This window comes from Strongylocentrotus purpuratus, unplaced genomic scaffold (assembly GCF_000002235.5).
Source record: "Strongylocentrotus purpuratus isolate Spur 01 unplaced genomic scaffold, Spur_5.0 spur5_scaffold_14, whole genome shotgun sequence".
Classification (NCBI taxonomy): domain Eukaryota; kingdom Metazoa; phylum Echinodermata; class Echinoidea; order Camarodonta; family Strongylocentrotidae; genus Strongylocentrotus; species Strongylocentrotus purpuratus.
The window spans coordinates 7,262,521-7,284,058 of NW_022145599.1; the positions used below are offsets into that span (position 1 = coordinate 7,262,521).

A 21,538-nucleotide genomic window follows, 5' to 3' on the forward strand; every position below is an offset into this window, starting at 1 on the left:
AAAACAGAAATCCTTGTTGGGGATGGATTGGGGGAGATAATATATATACATATAAATTGTTTTTAAATTATTGATTCATACTTTTCCTTACAAACTTCGCCTCATTTCCATAATGAGGTAAAAATGTTTCAGCCAAACTGTATAGATCTGCTCTGTTCATTTATATTCTATGTACTTACTAATTTATTGCTAATTTTTGCTCGAGAGCAATGACACTTTTAATATTAAGTTAAAAATATTGTTGTAATCAACACCCTGGTTAAGATTTAAAGTATAATGTATGCGGGCAATCCACCGCCAGATATTATGAGGATATTCGGGAATCTCGTTGCCCGGATTTATTCCGTTTCTAAATGTTGCGAGCGAGTGAAGCGGAAATGCAATTTCGATATAAAAGACATAAAATGTCATTCGGACACGGCACTATCACATCCCGGTGGAAAAAACGCTGGTCTATACAATGCCCGCCCCCCCCCCCTACTCCGGGGTCCGAATGACCGCATGCGTGTTACCAAAATGTCCGGTAAAGGGGTACTTTTCGTGCGACAAAGTCCGGCCCGAGAATTTGTAAAAAAAAAAAGGGGGTGTATTTGACTTTTCACCTGGAGATTTCTTTAAAAAGGGGGTGTTTTTCTTTTTTTTTCTCTCATTTCTATGGACTCCTGAGAAATAATTCCGAATTTAGGGGGGGGGTACATTGAGCATTTTTCCGTATTTAGGGGGTCTCCAATGCAGGAAAAGCCCACGGAAAACCCGCGAAAGGGGGGTTCGGAAATGTTGGCAGTCCTCAGATAGGGGGTGCTTTCAAAAAGTGGGAACGAGCATACGCGTACCCTAAATAACACTGAGTGGGGGGGGGGGGGCCGGGATACAATGTATGTTATTGCTTCCCATTGATTTACCCCCCTGCCCTCCCCACCACTCCTCGTTTTACCCCCTGCCCTCCCCACCACTCCTCATTGCTTCTACTGTTATCTTTACAGTTGATGGTTCAGTGCTTGAAGCCATGACGAGTGGGCGTGGATTTCGTTATTCTGGTAACCGAGCCCTGGGGAAGACCCTACGCTGACGTCATTGTTACGCGCACTGAGCTCACGAACAAGGCTTCCTTTTCACAATCGATGCCCAGTGGAGCGGCGCGTAATGCAAGCCAAACTCCACTCACTTACAAAAGATGAATGGGAGATAAGTTTTTTTTTAACAAGTAACTTATTCAAATGATGTCTATTGGTCGTGGAAAAACCAGTGAGTCATTGATGTGTTTGTTTGGGCAAGACTAATAAATATGTAGTTTCATTGTTCAGAGGGCCGGTGTGTCTCTTGATCTGCAATTTGTACACGCTCTACATACTTTTGACAAGAAAACAAAAGGTATTCATGTGAAAATAACCCTACAGTGTATTTTTTTCAGTCCGTACATTATAAACATTGATAAGCATTTGGAACTTAAAATTATCCAGCTATGAATATGATTTATGAACAGGACCCTTAAAAAATGATGGCTGATTAAATGTATTGTATCCCGTGTCCCCCCCCCCCCCTCCTCACAAACCCTAATGGATCGACGCAATTCGCAATTAATTATGTTCGTGCCGACAGGAGGGCGTTAACGAAAGGGCGCTGAGCTAGGGGCTGGGAGGGGCTTCCCCGGTAATGGCAGTGCGCGGAATTATATACCACGCGCAATACGCGCTGCATAACACATCAGGCGCGCTGCATCATTACTAACGTCGCTTATCAAATTAATTTCTATGTGCTATGCAAGTATGATTTTATACCCGATTTTCTCAGTTTTCATATTTGCAAAGAGATTGATTTCCCTTGATTCATCATGTTCAAATCGGTCCGTCGAGCCGTGGCGCAGGGGGTGGAGAAGACCTGGAACACGTTTGCTTCCCATGGAGAGGGGCGAGGTGATAGCCAATGGGAGAATGAGACCAACCGATACAAGAAAGAGATTCTTGTAGCTAGCAAGGATCTTGGCGTCGGAACAGACCCCGATGTCATGGCTGATGCTATCCGGAGGATAGGACATCTAGCTTGGGCAGGTAGGTAAATGTCCTCCAGACTAGAGACAGAGAGTTCGTTTTTGCGTGTGTACGTTTTTCTTTTCTGTTCCTTTTCTTTTCATTCCAAAGTTTTGTAGACACTTTTAAGTTTTTCTCGTCTTCAATCACTATCGTAATTGTCATTCATATCCATTACCACCATCGATATAATTCAAATATGATCCCAATGCCCCTTCTCTCTCATTGTGACATCTCTTCACGAATCCTTCATCTCTCTCTCTCTCTCTCTCTCTCTCTCTCTCTCTCTCTCTTCTCTCTTTCACTCATTATAACTCTCCCTCTTTCTCCTTCCTCCCTTCCCTCTTCTTCATTCTCTCTCTCTACATCTCTCTCTCTCTCTCTCTCTCTCCCACACTATCTTACTTACTCACTCTTTATCTCTCCCTCGCTCCACTATCTCTCTCTCTCTCTCTCTCTTTACCTCAGGCGGCCCTGATGCCGCCAAGTGCGCCGCCTCCTTCCTCGGTGTCCTGCTCGGCTACGTCTCCGACCGTGAGACCAGCATGGCGGTTCGTACACAGATCGTGCGATCCCTCAGCGAGATCTACCGAGGTCATCGCGACCACGGAGAACTGTTCCGAACCATGGGGGTTGTACCTCTCCTGGCCGACCTCCTGAAGATGTACGACGACTCAGTGTTGCTCCGGTGGTGCTGCTACACCCTCTATACGATATGTGCGGGATCCTTGATGAACGTCGCCTTGGTAGAGGCACATAATTTGAAGGTACGTAATTTCTGTGGGATTGGGGGAGGGGCGGTTGTGTGTCCGGACGCTTTACAAAAATTAAGATCTCACTCTTGGCTAGGGATTTGAATGAGAATATGCATCAAATAGCACTTACCATCATTATGTACTTGTCATTTATGATATTATTCAGTATTAGTTTTTTATTTCAAGTTATGATATGTTCCTTCTAAACCTGTTTATAGTTCTACTTAAAATCAACCGCCCGGATAGCAAATCACACCGCAAAATCGTTAAATGAAATAATATAATAATAAATAATTACAGTGCTTATATAGCGCCTAACACTTACTTTGTCAGAAGTCTCTAAGCGCTCTACAATAATGCAGCATAATTACCCTGGCTTTAGCAGTGCAGCTGTTACGCGCGCTGCGTTTCAAGGAATAAATTCCTACCAGGTACCCATTTACTTCACCTGGGTGGAGTGTGGCAAATGTAGATCAATGTCTTGCCAAAGGACATTAGTGCAGCGGCGGGACTCGAACCGCGGACCTTGTGATCGGCAGTCCGGCGACGTATCCACTCGACCACAACACCTCTAACTGAAAGGAAAGTAGAAATTGAAAAACGGCATTATCTGTAGAGAAAAGACTTAAATATTCCCATAATGATAGAGAAATATGATACTTCTCTATCATTATGGGAATATTTATGTCTTTTCTCTACAGATAATGGTCCGTTGTCTAACAAATATGCATCCATATCATTCAGATTCAAATAGCAAAAATTTGCCTGTTCTAATTCTTTTCAACAGGAAAACTTGACCGTGCTTGCGAGATCGTCTTGGAAGGGATGGCCAAAGAACTACGCCCAGGTGATGATGCTGATGGTAGGATATGCCAAGGAGGAAGACTTTGATGAGAAAGAGGAGGGAGATGAGAAAGCGAATGATTATCCTTTGGCCCTAAAGGACATCTTGAAAGGCAAGGGAGCGGCAGAGACAAGCGTCATAAAATAGAAATTTGCTCTTTGAACAAAGATGTTATCCTAGATGGCTTGTGTAGAAGTTTTATGTTATTAGATTTAGTTCCTTTTTTTCTCCTGCTCGTACTGCCATCTCTACCATTGTTACAATCTTTGTAACCATCACGTCACCATTATTACAACCATCATCAGTTCACTAGCATCATCATCCTGAGTTCCAGTATGATTCCCCATTGTCCTCATCACTATCTCAATCTTAATCTAATCTTCATCGTCATCATCATCACTGCCACCGCCTTCAGCATCGTCACCACTATCACGATAGGTTTGAACACTACTACTACCATTTCCACCACTTCTATCATCATCATCGTTACCACCACCATCCTCCTCCTCCTCCTCCTCCTCCTCCTCCTCCTCCTCCTCCTCCTCCTCCTGCCTCTTATCACCTTAATCTTTATAATTCATATATGCAGCTAACATTTTTTCTCATCACACGCAATACCGAAAGGGGGGGGGGGGGGGTACCTCCATGTGTTCTTCTCGTTTGGCAGCTAAATTTTGCATTAATAATAATAATAATACATATGATTTATAAGGCGCCAAATCCACTTGACAGTCAAATGCTCAAGGCGCAGCTTGTGCAAAAGATGAAATACATACATGATACATTTATACAAAGTGCGATAGGAAAGGTACAGACATGAAAGGTAATGGTAATCAATTATAAGCTAAATTAAACAGATATTTCTTAAGATTGTTTTTTAACACCTCAGCAGAACTGCTATTCTTAACCCATTGAGGGAGAGTATTCCATAACGAAGGCCCAGCATGAGCGAAGGTTCGTTCCCCCCACTTTGTTTTAACCCTAGGAGTAACAAGTAAGCCAGAGTTTTGAGAACGTAGCTGTCTAGAAGGAAAGTAATGCTTAATCAAGCCGATGTTATACTGCGGAGCAGAGCCATGTATACAGTGAAATAATAGCAAAATAATCTTGAAAACAACACGTTTTTCTACGGGCAACCAATGGAGTGATTTGAGGACTGGTGTGATGTGACTGTACTTGTTGGACAGGGTCACGACACGAGCAGCAGCATTCTGTAATCTTTGTAATTTTGCGAGTAGGTTGTGAGGCGAACTAAACAAAAGGCCATTACCACCATGAATACATGCCTGCTATGGAACTGTTATTGTATCTATTGATTTAGTTTATGTTATTAACATCTATTGCCGTTGTTACATGCATATAAATGTTCAGCATGGCTAAACATATTAATTAGCCTGTTGTCATCACCATCATCAGCACCATCATCAGCACCATCATTATGATCACCATCGCTATCACGACTACCACCACAGCATTGCCACTATGACCATGCTATCACAATCAAGTAAATGATCATAGATATAATAACCAACTCACTGCTACCATCATCATCAAACATTCAGACAAACAACCGTTTCCACAACAATAGAACTTCAAGGATTACAACATGCGAACCATATAAGGCTAGAAATGTTTGTTTTTTCTTCTTTGCATCATATTTACAATCATATTTCATTACAAGTTTTATTGTACATACTATTAAATTCATACTGCTCAATGTTATTGTTTTCAAAGTTATTAAGAAATAATGTGGTATAAGCAAAGTCGGAATAAAATGTAAAGTTATAAGCCTCGTACTGTATACAACCTTAAAACACCCCCACATCAAAATAGAATTACTTGGGCAGTGCGAACTTCATATTTCGGTATCTTACAACGAACAGGTAAGTGAGTTGATTAGCTACTTAACTTTCTTTTCACCCCCATTTGTCATTTATTCACACATAAAATTTGTCTTACTTTGCTGTTGCAGCTTCTATGAGGCAGTATACTGCACAATGCATAAATGAGACTTCTCATGAAAAGGAAGAAATGGGGTAAAATGTGAATTTTCATACAGCAAGAATGGAACAATACATAATATGATTATTTTAAGGAATAAGCGAAAAATAAAACCATGACAAAATGATATATTGACAGGGGAAGAAAGAGAAAATAGCTGGAAAATATCCTTGTAAATTTATAATAATCTAAGTACTGAATCTATATAATTATTATCTACATACATGTACATGCCCATTATAGCGTACTCTTAACAGATCTGCCACATTAATGTAGCATTGATAATACAATCTGATACATAAATGTCTGGTTATGAAATATAATATCTATTAATGAACTACAAATTTGCCATGAATGCAATTTCTTTCAGTTTTTAACGAAAATTACTTAAAAGAAAACTGATTCACATAATTATTAAGATATCAATGTCGATATTTGCTGGGCACCGTAAAGATTCATCTTGAAAAGGATTACTCGTACAGCATAGAAACACAAAACACAATTTGGGAGTATTCAAGAAATTGATCAAACAACCGATTGCATACTTCTAAAATAAAGCATTGTATAATGAACTTTCTATTTAAAAAAATGAAAATCATAACTCATCTTGACCAGTGGCTGCCCAGACCTAGAGGGGCATTAACTCTGTGTTAATAAAATATACTAATTGATGCCCTTCTGGCCCCTAACAGATTACAATAATAATATTCCGTTCTTGTATAGCGCATGTCACATTATATAACTTCTATATGCGCTTCAAAAGAGCTTTGGAAATTATTACCCTAGCTTTAGCTCCAGCAGCCATTATCAGCGCACAGTGAATTTCAAGGAATAATCCTACCAGGTACCCATTAGCCTCACCTGGGTTGAGTGTGGCAAATGTAGATTAATGTCTCGCCAATTGACATTAGTGCTGTGGCGGGACTTGAACTGCGGACCTTGTGATGCACAGTCCGATGACATATCCACACCACGACCACGACACCTCTAGATGGTATTATAGGCAGATGAAACAACATATATGAAACTTTTTCTAATTTTACAATATTCCATTCATACTTATTTGTTTATCTGTTTCTGTGTATCTACTCTTTTGAAAGTAGTTTCCCATGGAAGTCTTGATTAAATTTTCCAAACATTTTTAGTCAATCTAGGCGTTTCCAGAGCATCCATGATCATTCACATATTGCGGTTGCTACTGATCAAGTAATTCTGGTATTCCCTGTCATATTAGAAGTACAGTCAAACCTGTCTATAAAGGCCACCCAAGGGAAACAAGCAAACTGGCCACTGTAGACAGGTGGTTCTTCTAGAGAGATTCTACAATGCATATTTCTTCCTAGAGGGAGACATTATTTATAGATGACCACTATAGACAGGTGGTCTTTATAGAGAAGTGGCCTTTAAGACAGGTCTAACTGTATTATGAATATCAACCGTATATTTACTGTTTCATAGATTTTTTCTTCTTTCTGTTGATACCCTAATATGTACACTGAAACAAACATTAATACATACTGGCAATGCATGAAATTGTAAGCCTTCAATCAAGTTATCTAACAAAACCAACAATATAAAGGGCACTACCAAGAGAAAGAGGATGGGTACAACAGCATCTAGGTATTGTCGTAACAATGCAATCCTCAGTAGTTGCAGTCACACTGGCAATTATTTCAGTAAAGTTGATTCCTGCAACATGCTTAGAGTTTCTTGTACGTGTTCATATCAGGGTAAAATTGACTTTAATGTTTGTAGAAACGATTTTAGGATTTAGTGTTATACGAGTGGGATTTGCTTGCAGTGATACAGAGCTCTTTTTACGTTTAACACAGCCTTTTTGGTGGTTTTCCAGAGCCACATAGCTCATCACTCAGTTATTTTGCTGGTTCATATTAAAGTTTTAAAATATCTGTTATATCAACTTGAGAGAATGTTTAATCGCTACTGCTGCCCATGCTCACAAAGTACCAGAACCACAAACACTGATTAGTAATGCATGCATCTCGCTGCACATGAAATACTTCCCAAAGTGAAGTCACAATGGCAAATATTACAATAATTGAATTTCTCACAATTAAATTGAAGTATAATGGGAAGCTGTGCTGGTAGATGAATGGGACATGTGTGTTCGTACTGGCAAAACAAAAGGAATCAATATCTTAAAGAGTAAAATTTTCTGAATTTTCTGCCAGAGTAACCGTAATTTATGTGCCTAAATTGAACATATTGTAACTTATGATGCAGCAGTCCAGCATACAATAATTATTTTGACAAGTTTGTCCATTAAATGAACAAATCTGAAAACAACTCTCTTTGTTGAAGATCGAACATGAAAAAAAAAAATCAAGGCACATTTTAAGAGCGCAATAAAGCCATCATCTACAAACGATATTAATATTTGTTTTTAATTTAAAAAACCATGGAATGACCTATGACATGTTAGGTTGTTATAGTGGAAGGAAGAGATATATAAAAGAGACCATGAAACATACGCTGACACAAGTTAAATTGTGAATGTGACTCAAATTATAATTCAAACTCATCGTAGTTGATATTTGGAAGGAAATGGGGTGATATTCATCTTTTACTAGTTTTTTATGGAACAAATATTGAACAAGAAGCCAAAGGCAAAATACATGCATGAAAGGGTACTCTTATGCAACCGTCCATTTTAAACTCCATTATCACGAACCAAGTATTTAACCCTCAATCACACAAAATAAAAAGTAGAAATAACCAAATGAATTATAATAATGTCAAAAATCAATACTGTTGTTTTCATAAAAAACATTTTTTCCCCTCAAGTAAAAAAAAAACAATAAAAAACAAACAATGAACAAACAAAAAATACAGAGGACACTTTGGCTGAGAGATTAGTCAACCAAGAACATTGTGGTCTTCTAAATGGCATCGATATAAAAATATAAAAGAAAATTACTTATATGTACAGCAAATTTTGAAAAATTTATTATGAAGGAATATGAATAATTAAGTAGGAAATACCGTATCATACATATAACTCATATTATTTTCCTTTCAAATAATTTCTTTGTACCACAACACAATAAAGATTCATATTATTTCCTTGTTTATCGTACTTGGATATTTCTTATATCATGGAATTTGGGGTAGTTCAGGAACCCTTTTCACAAAGCCTTTCTTCAATGACACATGACAAAAATCACTGACAAGTCTGCTGATAACCAATCAGAAGCAAGGATTTCACTGGCTTATAACAAACAACGGTCATTTCTCACTGACGCAAGTTTTATGAAACGGGCCCTGATATCTTGGAATTGCAAGAATCTGTTCAGTGACTGTCCAGAAGTCTTCACAGTCATCTGTATACATATGGATGGTTCCAGATTATGAAACGCTCTTTGAAAACCTGCATTGGTTCTTTCACATACACCTCAATATCCGAACAACCCTTCACCCCTATTACCATCAAGTAACCAAAAATACCAGAATATTCATTTTTCATTAAAATTCTCTTTATCGAGAGACAACTTTTCCTATCACATTGGCAGCAAACCCTCTTGTTCACACAAAATGAAGCTGCTGATTTTGTAATTTTTTTTTTCCTTTCTTCTAATTACCAAGACCCTATTACACAAACCCATCAACGATATAATGCAAGAGGCATTGGTAAGGCGAGTCTCATTCAAGAAAATAACAGGAGTCTGCAAAATGCAAATTTTACAAGCCATGAGAGCATTTCTGGCAACCCATTCGAGCATCTGGCAAATCAAATTAGTATGCTCTTTAAAAAAATGTATAGGCAGTAAACCATATTTCATGTTTATTTAGGCACACCATGTGTTTCTTTGTCTGGATAACTTTATGCAATATTTGTATAGGATTATTTGTTACTTGTCTCCCCCCCCCCCTTGAAGATGAAATCACACCCCTAATCTGCACTCATCCTTTAAGGATGAGCTAAGCGACAAATGGAATAATTGATCCTAATGGACAATAATCTGGAAGCAAGTATAATTCTTAAGTGGGAACAAATTTCAGGGGCAAAGTACGGTAATATTTCCATCTCACATTATATTCCATTAAAGTAAGATGCTTAAATTTGTGAGACAATGGATGGATGTATAAAATATCCTGTAAAACATATGGAGTGTTAATCCCTCCTGCAGTGGAAAGAATATTCAATTTGGTGACATTCACCCTGTGAGATATTCTTCCCGATGCACTGATTATCAACTTCAATGTTTATCATACATGGAACGACACACCAAGACTGGACATGTGACTGACCATCAAGACCGGTCAACAGGAAACAGAAGGGTCTCAGCTATGGTCATCGGTCATCTCAAGGAATCTTGTGTAGACATCTCTGCTGCATTCTCCCTTACTGTTGAACACAAACTTGAAGTAGCTACCATCGGCACAGATAGCTATGACGGAGAGAAAGAGAGAGAGAGAGGGGGAGAGAGAGAGGGGGGGGGGGGAAGAGGATAAGATGGGGGAGAGATAAGGATGAGAGACAGGGAGAGAAAGAGATAATAGAGTTGAGTCAAAGAGCTTACCTAATGTGTATTTAGTGACTCTTCATAGATAATACTCAAATTTGAATTCTGCCTTTGTGAGGGACATCTTAAATTCCTTGAATTTTATTTACAGAATCTGGGGCCTTTAAAAATTAAACATAAATTTGTGTTCAATTCCTATTCCACTTCATAAAGAGTTTCATGACAAATGTAGCTTTGTGCATGATATATTGTAAGTAGTGAGTGACTGATCGCAAATTGTGACTTCAACTTAAAATTGATACAAGAGATGACGATTCATGAAGTGATTGTATCAATAGCTGAATGTCTGCCACAAATAAAGGACTTGTAATACCATTATATAGTGAGAGTCACAAGGAAAGAAATCCAGATTCAACCATCAATATCATTACAATCAGCACATAAATATTTAGTCAAAGACACTCGCAATGTAGATTATGATGTTTTCGTTAAATTGACACCTCGATCGATAAAATTAAACCGTGGAGCTGAATAGCAATTTTTCTGATTCATGTCAAATTTGCCAAAATTTTGAAAAAAATTGGTAGTCAGTGCAAGGTTTGATTGTATAGTCTTGATTCTAAATGCATGCACTCAAACATCATAAAAAGCAATTCCTGGGACCCATTTCACAAAGCCTTCTTTCAATGACATATGACAAAAATCAGTGACAAATCTGCTGATAACCAATCAGAAGCAAGGATTTCACTAGCGTATTACAAGAACTCATTTTTCACTGATGACAAGTTTTGTGAAAGGGGGCGCTGAACACCATTCATCTCAAACTTGGGCAAAGGTGATTTGGGTATTCTTTTTGGAAATGACCGGTGCTCAGTCATTTTGTAGAGCAAACTACCATTACAATATATTTCAGCAATTTTACTTTGTGTTAAAGCCTGTCTGCACTAATTTGACCAGGAGGGATCATTAGACCTCCCTGCAAGGTCACTGACAGGTGGTTATCTCATCAAATCAGCTCTCAATTAACATAAGAAAAAGGGGATCATGGGGATCAAAGAATCGCTTAGGCATTGTTTGCTGTGTAGAGGGCGCAAGTAGCTACAAGACATGGAGGTTGAATAGAGGTTTCATTTCATTGACTCGCGCTGTATAAACCAAAATATATACTAACCTACAACCGAGTTTGGATCGGAACCGAAGGCACAGATGCACTGGGCGTGATTTGGGACCTGGAATTTACAGAAACTCCAGGAGGAGTTGAAGTACTTTGGCAGAAAACTGGCTGATGCTAATCTGCAAGGAATAACAGTACAATAATAACAATAACATTACTACTACTGCTGCTACTATTAATAATAAAAATAATGACAATAATAAGAAAATACTAATACTGATAGTAATAAAGAATAATAATATTGGATATTTTTATAGCACACAAATCCATCGCACATGGTGCTTATTACAGACGTCCAATATTACCCAGGGTCTAGCTACGCAACTGATTTTAGTTCTGACTTCCAATTTTCCCCCTTTTACCGCTTTCTGCCCCAAGAGTTAAGTTTTCTGATTATTGTGGAGCTATAGTTTAAATCTTGACCCGCAAAAATAAGCAATCAAAATACGTTTATACATATCGTGCATTCTAGGTGTGGATTTACTAAAAGGTATATTTCGACAAAATATGCTTTTCATAATGTATTTCTCAGTAGACAGTAGGGAAATTTACATATTTAGAGTGTACACGTACCCATTGCTAACTTCATGAGCATCAATTGCATCCTTGCATTGTGCGCGCAAATAGAGCTACGCCTGGTCAATATTTTTTGCTTCACTGCCTAGCAGTCAATAGTGAATTTCATGTAGTCATTTTTGACTAATCAAAATGCAGAAACCTGATGAGCAGTATGTAATGAATATAGTATGCTTACTGTGATTTCTTGTTCTTCTGTGCGTCTGCCTCTAATGCAAAGACATGAATGGTTCCATGGTCGCTTGATACACACAGTAGGGTTGAGTCCTGGTTGAAATTAATACTGTATGTGGAGCAAAAAGTGTTAAGATTACAACTATAGTCGGTAAATAATTAAAAATACCAAAAATATATTTCATATATATTCATGAATGGTTCCATGATACACACAGTAAGGTCGAGTCCTGGTTGAAATTAATACTGTATATATATGGAGAAACAAATAATACAAGTGCAATAACAGTCTGTAAATAGTTGACAATATCAAAAATATATTACATTTATCTAGCACGTAAGAGAATACTTGAATGCGATTTAAAATGTTATCACCATAACTCCTGATTGCTGGATTTCGAGCCGACGCACAAGTGTGCACCATCTCCACTCCTTGGGGAGTATTCCTACCATTGTGCACTGCATACATACATGTACATGCATGCAGGGGAATGGGAAAAAGCAGTCACATTGGCTTTCAGCAATCCTCACAGGTACCCATTATCTTCTGGGTGGAGAGTGGCAATGAAGATTGATATCTCACTAAGGGATGTTATTGCCGTGGCTTGGACTCGAACCACAAACTATGATCAAATCTTCTCAGGGTCTGATTAATTTCTTACCAGTATATTTGAGCTCCTCCTGATCCCCTCCTCAACTCTTGGAGTTGCTGGCCATTACTTGTGTCAAAGACTCTGATCAATGTGCCCTTTCAAAACAAAAGCATTCAAACAAACATTTCAAATGATATATACACATACATCTCAGGGTCTAATATCATTTCTATCAATGTTACAGTTGGCCTTGTACGATATGCGGCAGAGTTCATTTCTTACACATTCTCGTCCACGCTTGTTTATGCAAATGTAATAAAAAATAATATACCGGAACTTGACAGTATCATCTGCAGAGGGTCAATTTTTGTAGAGATCTTTCAGATTATTTGTTCCATTCGACCAAGTTCCTAATTCAACCAGCCCGCCTTTTCTTCTTGAGTTATGAAAAACAAACAAAAAAGTAGTGCTGTAGTCAAACGTTTAACCGTCCGGTATCCGACCGCCCATGGCGGATTCCGTTTTCAATTGGACGGTTTCGTTTTCCCGATTTTTTTAAAAAAAATTTTTTAATATTTTTTTTTTTTTTTTTTTTTTTTTTTAAAGTTTCGATTTATGCCCCTCCACCTGGCACTATGCCTGGCAATGTCTCCCAGCTCAGTAATCTGTGTGTTGACTCACCACTCCAAAACTAGAACAACACTCCAATTTGTCTGTCATCTTGTTTTGAAAGTAATCTTTGTAATAGATCTCATCATCTCAATATGTAGTTTATAATAATAATTCATCCAACTTTTACACAAGGTTCTGTCCTAGGTCCTCTACTGTTTTTAATTTACATTAATGATCTTACACCTTCTTCTAAAAACAACATTGTTACAATTATTTGTGACAAGTTCACAAGCACAAATCGGCCCCTTTAAATGCACCTCGCAGTTAAATGAAAGTTGCCGACAGAGTCGGTAAAATTTTTTTTTTTTTTTTTTTTTTAAATCGTTTAACCGAAAACCGTCCGGTTTTGACTGGCGGTTAAACGGAATTGGAGATATCCGTGATGTTACAGCACTACAAAAAAGTCTGACTTAAAGTTGATTTTAGTCTTTGTGAAACACCCCCCTGGTGTAGCTTCTCTTACCCTATCCGATGCTGTCGCTAATCTTGATCCTTGGTGGTTGAACGTCAGACAGCTTAGGGTGCCCTCGTGTGCTGTTATATCGAGAGGAGGTTTGTCTGTCTGAGCAAGATCAACAATCTGTACGTGGCCAGTTTTTGTAGCTGGAAAGGCAAGCAATGAGTTGTTGCTGTTTGGACACAGAACACAGAGACCTGGAAAAAAAAGCAGAGAAACATAGTTTGGTAAAGAATCTGAATTTGAAAGGGATTGATAAAGACCATTTTTTTTTTTTGATATACGAAAATAAAAAAAAATTAATTTTCGTGGCTCACATATGTGCATGTTTGCAAATCGATGTCTACTAAAAAGAGGGCAATCCTCACACACTGAATAAATGATAATCCTATTGATAGACTATTTTCTTTTAAAATTCAAGAACACTTTCATGCATAATAGAAGACTTTAACAAAAATGTTGGATAATAATACCTTTCATGATATGTATCAGATGTTTATTTTACATGTGTATTTTCACAATTTGTTTGCATACTTTTCCATTCGACTTTGGACTTTGCTCTGTGAAAAATGTACATGTTAGTGTGGAGCCCTGAATAGAGACCTGACATTTGCTCCTGCAACAATTGCTCTATGCTTCATTTTGTCAAAGGGATAGGGTTAAGGTTGCAGTTGGGTTTTAGACTTTTTGGTTAGCTTTAGGGTTAGGGTTAGGTATAATATGGGTCCAGGGTTGAAGGTAGGAATTGGGTTGATGTAGGAAACTGATGAGGAGCAATTGTCATAGGAGCAAGTGTTGTACAATTCTCCCTCATTAACTGGCAGTGACAACCTGACAACAATACAAAGACTCTGCATGCTACAGGATCATCAAGTTTTAAGCTGTCACAATGTGGTTTAGAGGTCTATATCACTTGACCCTTGAAGCAATATATCTAGGTTCAAACCTAGTTTGCAGGCACAAACCCGTGTCAGTCGTAAGCAATAGAGGCTGCATCGAGAGACTCTGCTGACTGTAAGGTCTTTGTACCTTAGCTGCTTCTGACACAGCCAGAGACTGACGGAGCTAGGCTCTGCTTTGCTCATGGTTTTAGTAATTGTGGTAAAGTTCTTGGCACTTAATAATAATAATAATAATAATAATAATAATAGGCATTTCTATAGCGTTGTCTATCTAGAAATTTTATTCTAAGGCGCATTTATTATTACCCCGGCGTTAGCCTAGCTGCCATTATAGTGCTCCAGCATTTCAAGGAATTAATACCTGCCAGGTACCCATTTACATCACCTGGGTTGAGTGTGGCAAATGTAGATCAATGTCTTGCCAAAGGACATTAGTGCTGTTGCGGGACTCGAACCACGGACCTTGTGATCGACAGTCCGGTGACATATCCACTCGACCACGACACCTCTATGATTGACTCATACTGTACCTTTAGGGTTCATACAGGTGTCGAAGACATGGAGCTGTTGAGGGTTCTGGGTGAATGTGTAGACCTTGATCATAGACTGTAAGATCACAACTATCCTGTAATAAAAAAATAAACAATAAAAAATAAAGATATTAAAACAGACAAATGCTAGTATCATAACGTATTGAGCTGTTACTAGTTCTGAGCGGGAAAACACTAGACACTTAATGTGAAACCCTTTCTATCCTGTAATTAAAAACATATTGTATACTGATTTTCAGTTGTATCAATAAAAACCAGAAGCAAATAGCAGTTTAATCTATGCACTTAAAAAGTAAGACCACTACTGTCCGATACTTTTTTTTTTAATGACTCATTGTTTAAGTGAACCAAACAATATATTTAAATCTTAACCTATTCAGAATGACACAAGATACTCTAGAAATGAAACCTTTGTGCTTTAATGCTAGTATATCAATATTTACATTAGCATCTTCATTTAACAGCACTAAACCGCAAATACATGTGAAGCGCAAAAGTGACACTTGCATATATGTCAGGATCGCTCGCTATCAAAGTATAAGAGGTAATTGTATTTATGGAGATATAATCTTTGCCACACTGTGTAAAGGTCAAGTTGTTTGTAAATTCCCCTTGAGAGTGTCAGTCATAATTGTATACTGAAAGGTATCCCTGCTATGGGCTGGGCTACCCAGAAGAAAAAAAAATTGGCTCCATTTTAAGATAACTAGTATGTTTGGTCCTCTTTACAAAACAATGAAATGCCTGAAACACTAGTACTGGTCATCTGATTATATTGTATAGTATACACAACAATTGACTGTCATTTTTACTGTGAGGTTTTGGTTTTGGTTTTGATCAAAACGAAAAGACAATGACTCGATCTTGCAGAAGCTCATATAATGATATTGTTTGTATCCGTGTGTCCATATGAATATGTCATTGTACATTTGCTACTGTGTATTATGTATATTATTTTCTTATGTATATTGTTCATGTGCTTTATGTAATGCCAACAACTGAATTTCCAAATGCACCAATAAAATTAATCTAAATCTGAATATACTGCTCATAGAAATGGACATCTGGGACTACACTTACATGTGGCATGAAAGTTTGGTCCAAACTTTTCAGCTAGTTCTTGTTGCATTTCAAATGTTACACTTTGAGTATGATGGCATTAATAAGCAATGCTTCTATGGGGAAACTATATTCTTCCAAAGTGACATACGTACAAAGAATGACAAACTCTCACAAAAATAAAATCTTTACCACAACTTTAATAAAGATAAAGTTGAATTCTGGTCATGTGATTGCATTGTGAAAGAAATGGTGTGGAATCGATCAGAAAAGGTTGATCATCTAGCTGACAAGTATTGGTGTGTATTGCAAGGTTCTGGAATCATCAAAATCATAAGACATTTGGCCCAGTCTTGGTAATATACTACACGAACATCTGGCATAAAAATCTGTCCCAATTTTTATGCTGTTACATGCAATATTCAGAATATTAAGGCATTTTAAGAGCCATATTTTCAGGGAACATTTGTTATCTAATATTCTTCCACACTTGTATACCGGTGCTAACAATGATAACGCTCACAAAATATTTTTCACCTCTTCCCAGAAACTAACCTTCTCTTCAATGTTCTCTTTAACTATCCATCAATTTCAGGCAAGCCTTAATATGAAACTTTTTACAGTGCATACTGTTAAATTCTTTTAAGCAATTGGAATGTCACATAATATGTCTTGTAAAAAATAAATAAATAATTTTTCTTGAGGTTTAGTTCCCTTGAACCCACTGACCACTGCATCCTCTAATTTCCACAGGCTTTAATACAGGGATTACCTGGTACCAGAGGTCAATGGGTTTAGGGGGGGGGGGGAGGCATTAACAGTTTACCTGTCTCTTCTTAATCGTACACTCTTGACTTCGCTGGAGAACTCCAGCTCAATCACATGTTTCTTCTTCAGATCATCCCAGATCATAGCTGTAGTCAAAGAAATTAATTGAAAGAACAATTATAGATTTGACATAAAAAATACTGAAACATTCAGCAAGGTTGGAATAACCCTTATGTTCATCTACATGTACAGCCAATCCCAACCCATTATGGATGCAGTTTGTCATGCCACTTACTTGTTTACCAGGGGTTCTAGACCATAAGATCACTATTAAAGGGGGTGTAGCATGGTAAATACTGGTTAAAGCCATCTACTAATTCTTTTTGACAACTGCATGTAAACAAATGGACTTGATTAGCGGTCAGTGCGCGCTAGCATTCACGAAACAAACCAAAGTTCTCATCACGCTTCGGATTTACGTATGTTGCACGCGTGTGAATGCTGAAGTCGCGTCGTCCGTAGTCGTATTATACCTGATTGGCCCCGAATCAGGCCACGGGAAAGACACGTAGTCTCGTCATGCTTCACCCCCTTTATTAATCAGATGATGACGGGATATGGAGTGGAAGTCTTGGGGCCTTTGTTTACCAGGCCCCCATTTGTGTCAAAGCCTGCACTAGATTAAATGTTACCTTTAAAACTTTCACAGAGAAAAATGAAATTTTTGTGTAGAATTAATAGTCAAATGAGGTGCGTTTAGACCATCTCATCTAAAGTAGACTTTAATTGATGGCTTAATTGTCCATACCGGTACCTGCCAACATTTGAGAATAAGAAATCTGTACCCTTAGCGGGGGACTGGGGGTGCAGCCCTTGGGGGTCAAGGGGCATTGCTCCTGCAGGGGTACAGGCATACATGTACATGTATGTGTGTATTGAACAGGCAATCGCACAGCCTTACCATGGCCATGTATACAGCGGCAGTGTAGCTGGCAGTAAAGGGTTAAATCTGTACAAGAAAGCAGCTCAATCTTGCAGCTATTCAACGTACACAGTACGCAAACTCTCAATTCACGGCTAACAAAAAAAAAATCAGAATATTCTGACTAAATCGCAATAGAACTTTTGCAGGTATGCTTGTCCTTAATCAGTGCTTAATTTCATTCAATACCCATCACAAGGCATTGGCAAAAATATGAGAAATGACTCACAAACACTGTAGTCACATATCATTTGCATATTATCTTGTGGAAGAATCACAACCTTCGACCCTCTTTATGGTGTGAGTTCTTTCCTTCCCCAAAGTGAATAGATGATTAAAACATTAAATCTTCTGTGAACATACCGTTCACTAGCTTTGTGGCATGACAGAATTTTCCTGAATCGAGACGTGTAGCTGTGCATAACAAACGTCAATGTCACTACTATTGGAGGAACAAAAGTTCTGTTGTTATACCCAACAAGATAAGAAGCGATCCACAGTCCCGCCGTGAGTGATTCATAGTGATCGCGACACTGCATTTCTCTACTAAAGTGATAGGAATTTAAATCAACATCAATAACAACACCTCGTAAGCCACCATACGGCCCAGATTACATCTACATCCCCCAACCCAAATTCCATCTTCAGCCTACTTTTTGTGTTACCGGTATGTAGATTGAAAGTTTAATTGTACCTTTATTAGGAGGGTAGTGTGGGTTCTTGCCACCCCCTACCAATGCAAGGTAGTTGCATCTAAACAGCATCTCGACATGCCCAACTCCACCATCGGTAAAATCTGCGTAAAGAAAACAAGATGAAAACATTTTATTTGAAAGTGAAATCTTAGTTCTTAAATAAATGTAGCGCCCAGTCATACACAATAATCATGTATCCTGACTTGTTTAATAATTCACACATACATGTAAATAAGCATAGTTGAATTGATGTCACATTATTGGACTACCTTGATTGCCTTGGTCATTTATGGTATCCTTGATTATCAGCATCTGCTCTGTTCTCCTGTTTATCAGATTGTAAAGGAATGACTTGTATGTGTATGCTTTTATGGGAATTTATTAAATTGAACTTGAAAACTTGAAATGGAGAACTACAACACTCCTACAACTATTTCTCAAGCAACATTATTTTCTAATAGAACCGCTCTGTCCTTTATACACCTCTAGCTATTTCAATTACGACTTGAATACTTTCTACAATTATCTTAATTCAATAATTCTTAATATCTGATATCATAACTTAATCAGACTTATTTACGTTTACGTTTAGGGACCTACCTTTAACGTCACCATCCAAAAGATGCGACTCAGTTTCAAACCTGTGTCCGATCAGAATTATTTTGTAGGCAAAGAAATAGAGATGACAACCCACATTAACGCTAGACCAACTCATATCTCATCATTTAACAAACAACTTGAACAGTCAGCAGTTGTCCTTTTTTTTCTTAGTGGACCATTTTGGTTTCCCTTGGTGGGAAATATGGATTTATTCATATTCAGGAAAAAGATATAGAAATCTCCTGCCCAAAGCAGTCTCCACTCTATAATATACCTGTAAAGATTGTTACACGCTGTAGGTATAACCCTTACAGGTCACTTAGCAATTTGCAAAACTAATGAAACTAAACGATTGCTTACCTTGTCTCTCTTTCTCTTTCAGAGGGTCACAGTTGTAGACTCTAAAACCAGACTCCATTCCACATGCAAAACATCCTGTATGAAATTTATAAAAAAAACACTATCAAATAACTCTCACAAATGGAGGACAGCTAGAGTCTCAAAGTTCAAGATTTTGACACTTAATGATTCTTAAAATCTCTTAATATAATAATAATAATCATAATATTCTGCTTATATAGCGCTTAATACAATGTCTCTATTAAAGCGCTTTACAGATATACTATAACCCCGGTCATTGGATTCAGTGCTTGCCCGCACAAGCTCCACTCGCCAGGCGTTATTTGACGCTCAAAAACTGTTGGACCAACTATGACGGTCGCATCCTACCGGGTACCCATTTAACACCTGGGTGGAGAGTAGCAAGTGCAGGTTAATATCTTGCCAAAGGATATTTGTGCCGGATTTGGATTTGAACCCTCGACCTTCGCATCTCCAGTCAAGTGCCTTAAACCACTCGACCTGGACACTCCAATGACTCAAACAATGAAAACAAAGTTCAGCAAGGATTATGCGCAATCGCAAGTGGTCATTCGCAAAATAAAAAACAAATTAATTCATCTCACAATTTGACAATTATTATTTTAATTTTATGATGTATTGTGCACTGTACTTTGTCCCTAGATACTGCTATTGTATTTGTAACATTCATTGACTGCTTTCGAGTAGGCGCATTCTGTACGGTTCACAATTAATGTAATTCATATAAATTTATATTTGATTTCAATACATAACAAAGAATTGCAATCAAATTTACACTGTTACATGTAGGTTTCATTTGTTAAAGGATTTACCAAAATAACACTCTCTCTAATTTCAAAATTTAACTTCAAACAAAGTCGGCGGCAGTAAAGACAAAACTGTTTGGGAGGTTGCCTTGCAATTAAGCTACAACTTAATTTTCTAGTTGCAGCAATAAATTTGAGTAGAAACGAAATCACAGATCGAAAATCATTGAATAGACCATCACATTTCCTTATCAACTTATAGTTATATTGTTAAAAATCTCAGAGAAACTTTGTTCACCCCTCTTTCAGAGACGCCAAGTTCAAAGATCGGCAATGCGTGACATTTTCATTATTCGGCACGGGTATAACACACGTACTATAAGGTCTAGACCCTATAGCGTTTTTTCAAAATCAAGCGTCGTGCGCAAGAGCATTTTCAGACCCTCGAAATGCATGATGTCATGTCTACTACGTGATACTTGGTAGCTCTGCACTTTCATAATCATAGATCTGTAATCACTGATAATTTAGAAATAAAACATACAATTATTACTGGTAGGTATTTTGTTAATGTTATCACCATTTTGTTAAAATGATGCCCTGCGCCCGTACTCAGACTCAGTAAAGAACACTGACTAAGTAACGTGATCATGATACCTGCCCTTCCCTTTTTGAATTAGTGTCAGTCTTAAATCTTAGGACTTTATCTGGGTAATTTTCATCTGATTCAGAAGCAGAGCTTCATTACCTATAGCTATCTCACGTTAGCTGCCAAAGGTCGAACAGACGTGAATCCTATCGGGGCGGCTGCGGCTACTACACTCACCATTATCTTGGTTGAATCCCGCGTAGAGGAGACTGTTGTCGTACGAAGTTTCGCCTTTTCTTTCGCCCAGATTCATGGTCGACTCTGATGCCGTCTTAATTTCTCACCTGATTGTGCTGACTGTTCCAAATGTTCACAGAACTCTCATGGATAAATAGGAATGTAAAGGTCTATCTCCGTCGAAGAAAGTCTAAGACAATGAGTGTGAATCATCTAAATTAGATTTTAACTTTCAATAGATCTAGACCACTAGATAGCAAGCGCTACTAAG

At 37.9% G+C, this 21,538-nt stretch overlaps 2 protein-coding genes across 2 annotated transcripts; one reads left to right on the plus strand and one right to left on the minus strand.

The window, feature by feature from the left end:
* Positions 1–1,831: 1,831 nt before the first annotated feature.
* Positions 1,832–3,960, plus strand: LOC105445487 (armadillo-like helical domain-containing protein 2). The gene is made up of 3 exons (XM_011681077.2): positions 1,832–2,048; positions 2,496–2,794; positions 3,570–3,960. The coding sequence occupies exons 1-3, from the start codon at positions 1,832–1,834 to the stop codon at positions 3,771–3,773; spliced, it is 720 nt and encodes a 239-aa protein (XP_011679379.1). The 3' UTR covers positions 3,774–3,960.
* A 1,284-nt stretch (positions 3,961–5,244) lies between these two features.
* Positions 5,245–21,538, minus strand: LOC588187 (WD repeat domain phosphoinositide-interacting protein 3). Its single transcript, XM_787883.5, has 10 exons — positions 21,268–21,538; positions 19,675–19,749; positions 18,714–18,815; positions 17,096–17,183; positions 15,190–15,284; positions 13,764–13,954; positions 12,698–12,783; positions 12,040–12,144; positions 11,283–11,404; positions 5,245–10,036 (listed from the first exon to the last, which is right to left on the minus strand). Exons 1-10 carry the CDS (start codon positions 21,341–21,343, stop codon positions 9,930–9,932), a joined length of 1,047 nt encoding a protein of 348 aa, XP_792976.1. The 5' UTR covers positions 21,344–21,538; the 3' UTR covers positions 5,245–9,929.

Bases quoted from the DNA above. Each gene is read 5' to 3' on its own strand.
- LOC105445487 (XM_011681077.2), top strand. From the start codon at position 1,832: ATGTTCAAATCGGTCCGTCGAGCCGTGGCGCAGGGGGTGGAGAAGACC. The intron at 2,049-2,495 runs GTAGGTAAATGT...TCTTTACCTCAG, and splicing joins AGGACATCTAGCTTGGGCAG to GCGGCCCTGATGCCGCCAAG. The intron at 2,795-3,569 runs GTACGTAATTTC...TCTTTTCAACAG, and splicing joins TAGAGGCACATAATTTGAAG to GAAAACTTGACCGTGCTTGC.
- LOC588187 (XM_787883.5), bottom strand. From the start codon at position 21,343: ATGAATCTGGGCGAAAGAAAAGGCGAAACTTCGTACGACAACAGTCTC. The intron at 12,145-12,697 runs GTAAGAAATTAA...CTCCACATACAG, and splicing joins GGAGGAGCTCAAATATACTG to TATTAATTTCAACCAGGACT. The intron at 11,405-12,039 runs GTAAGCATACTA...TATTCCTTGCAG, and splicing joins CAGAAGAACAAGAAATCACA to ATTAGCATCAGCCAGTTTTC.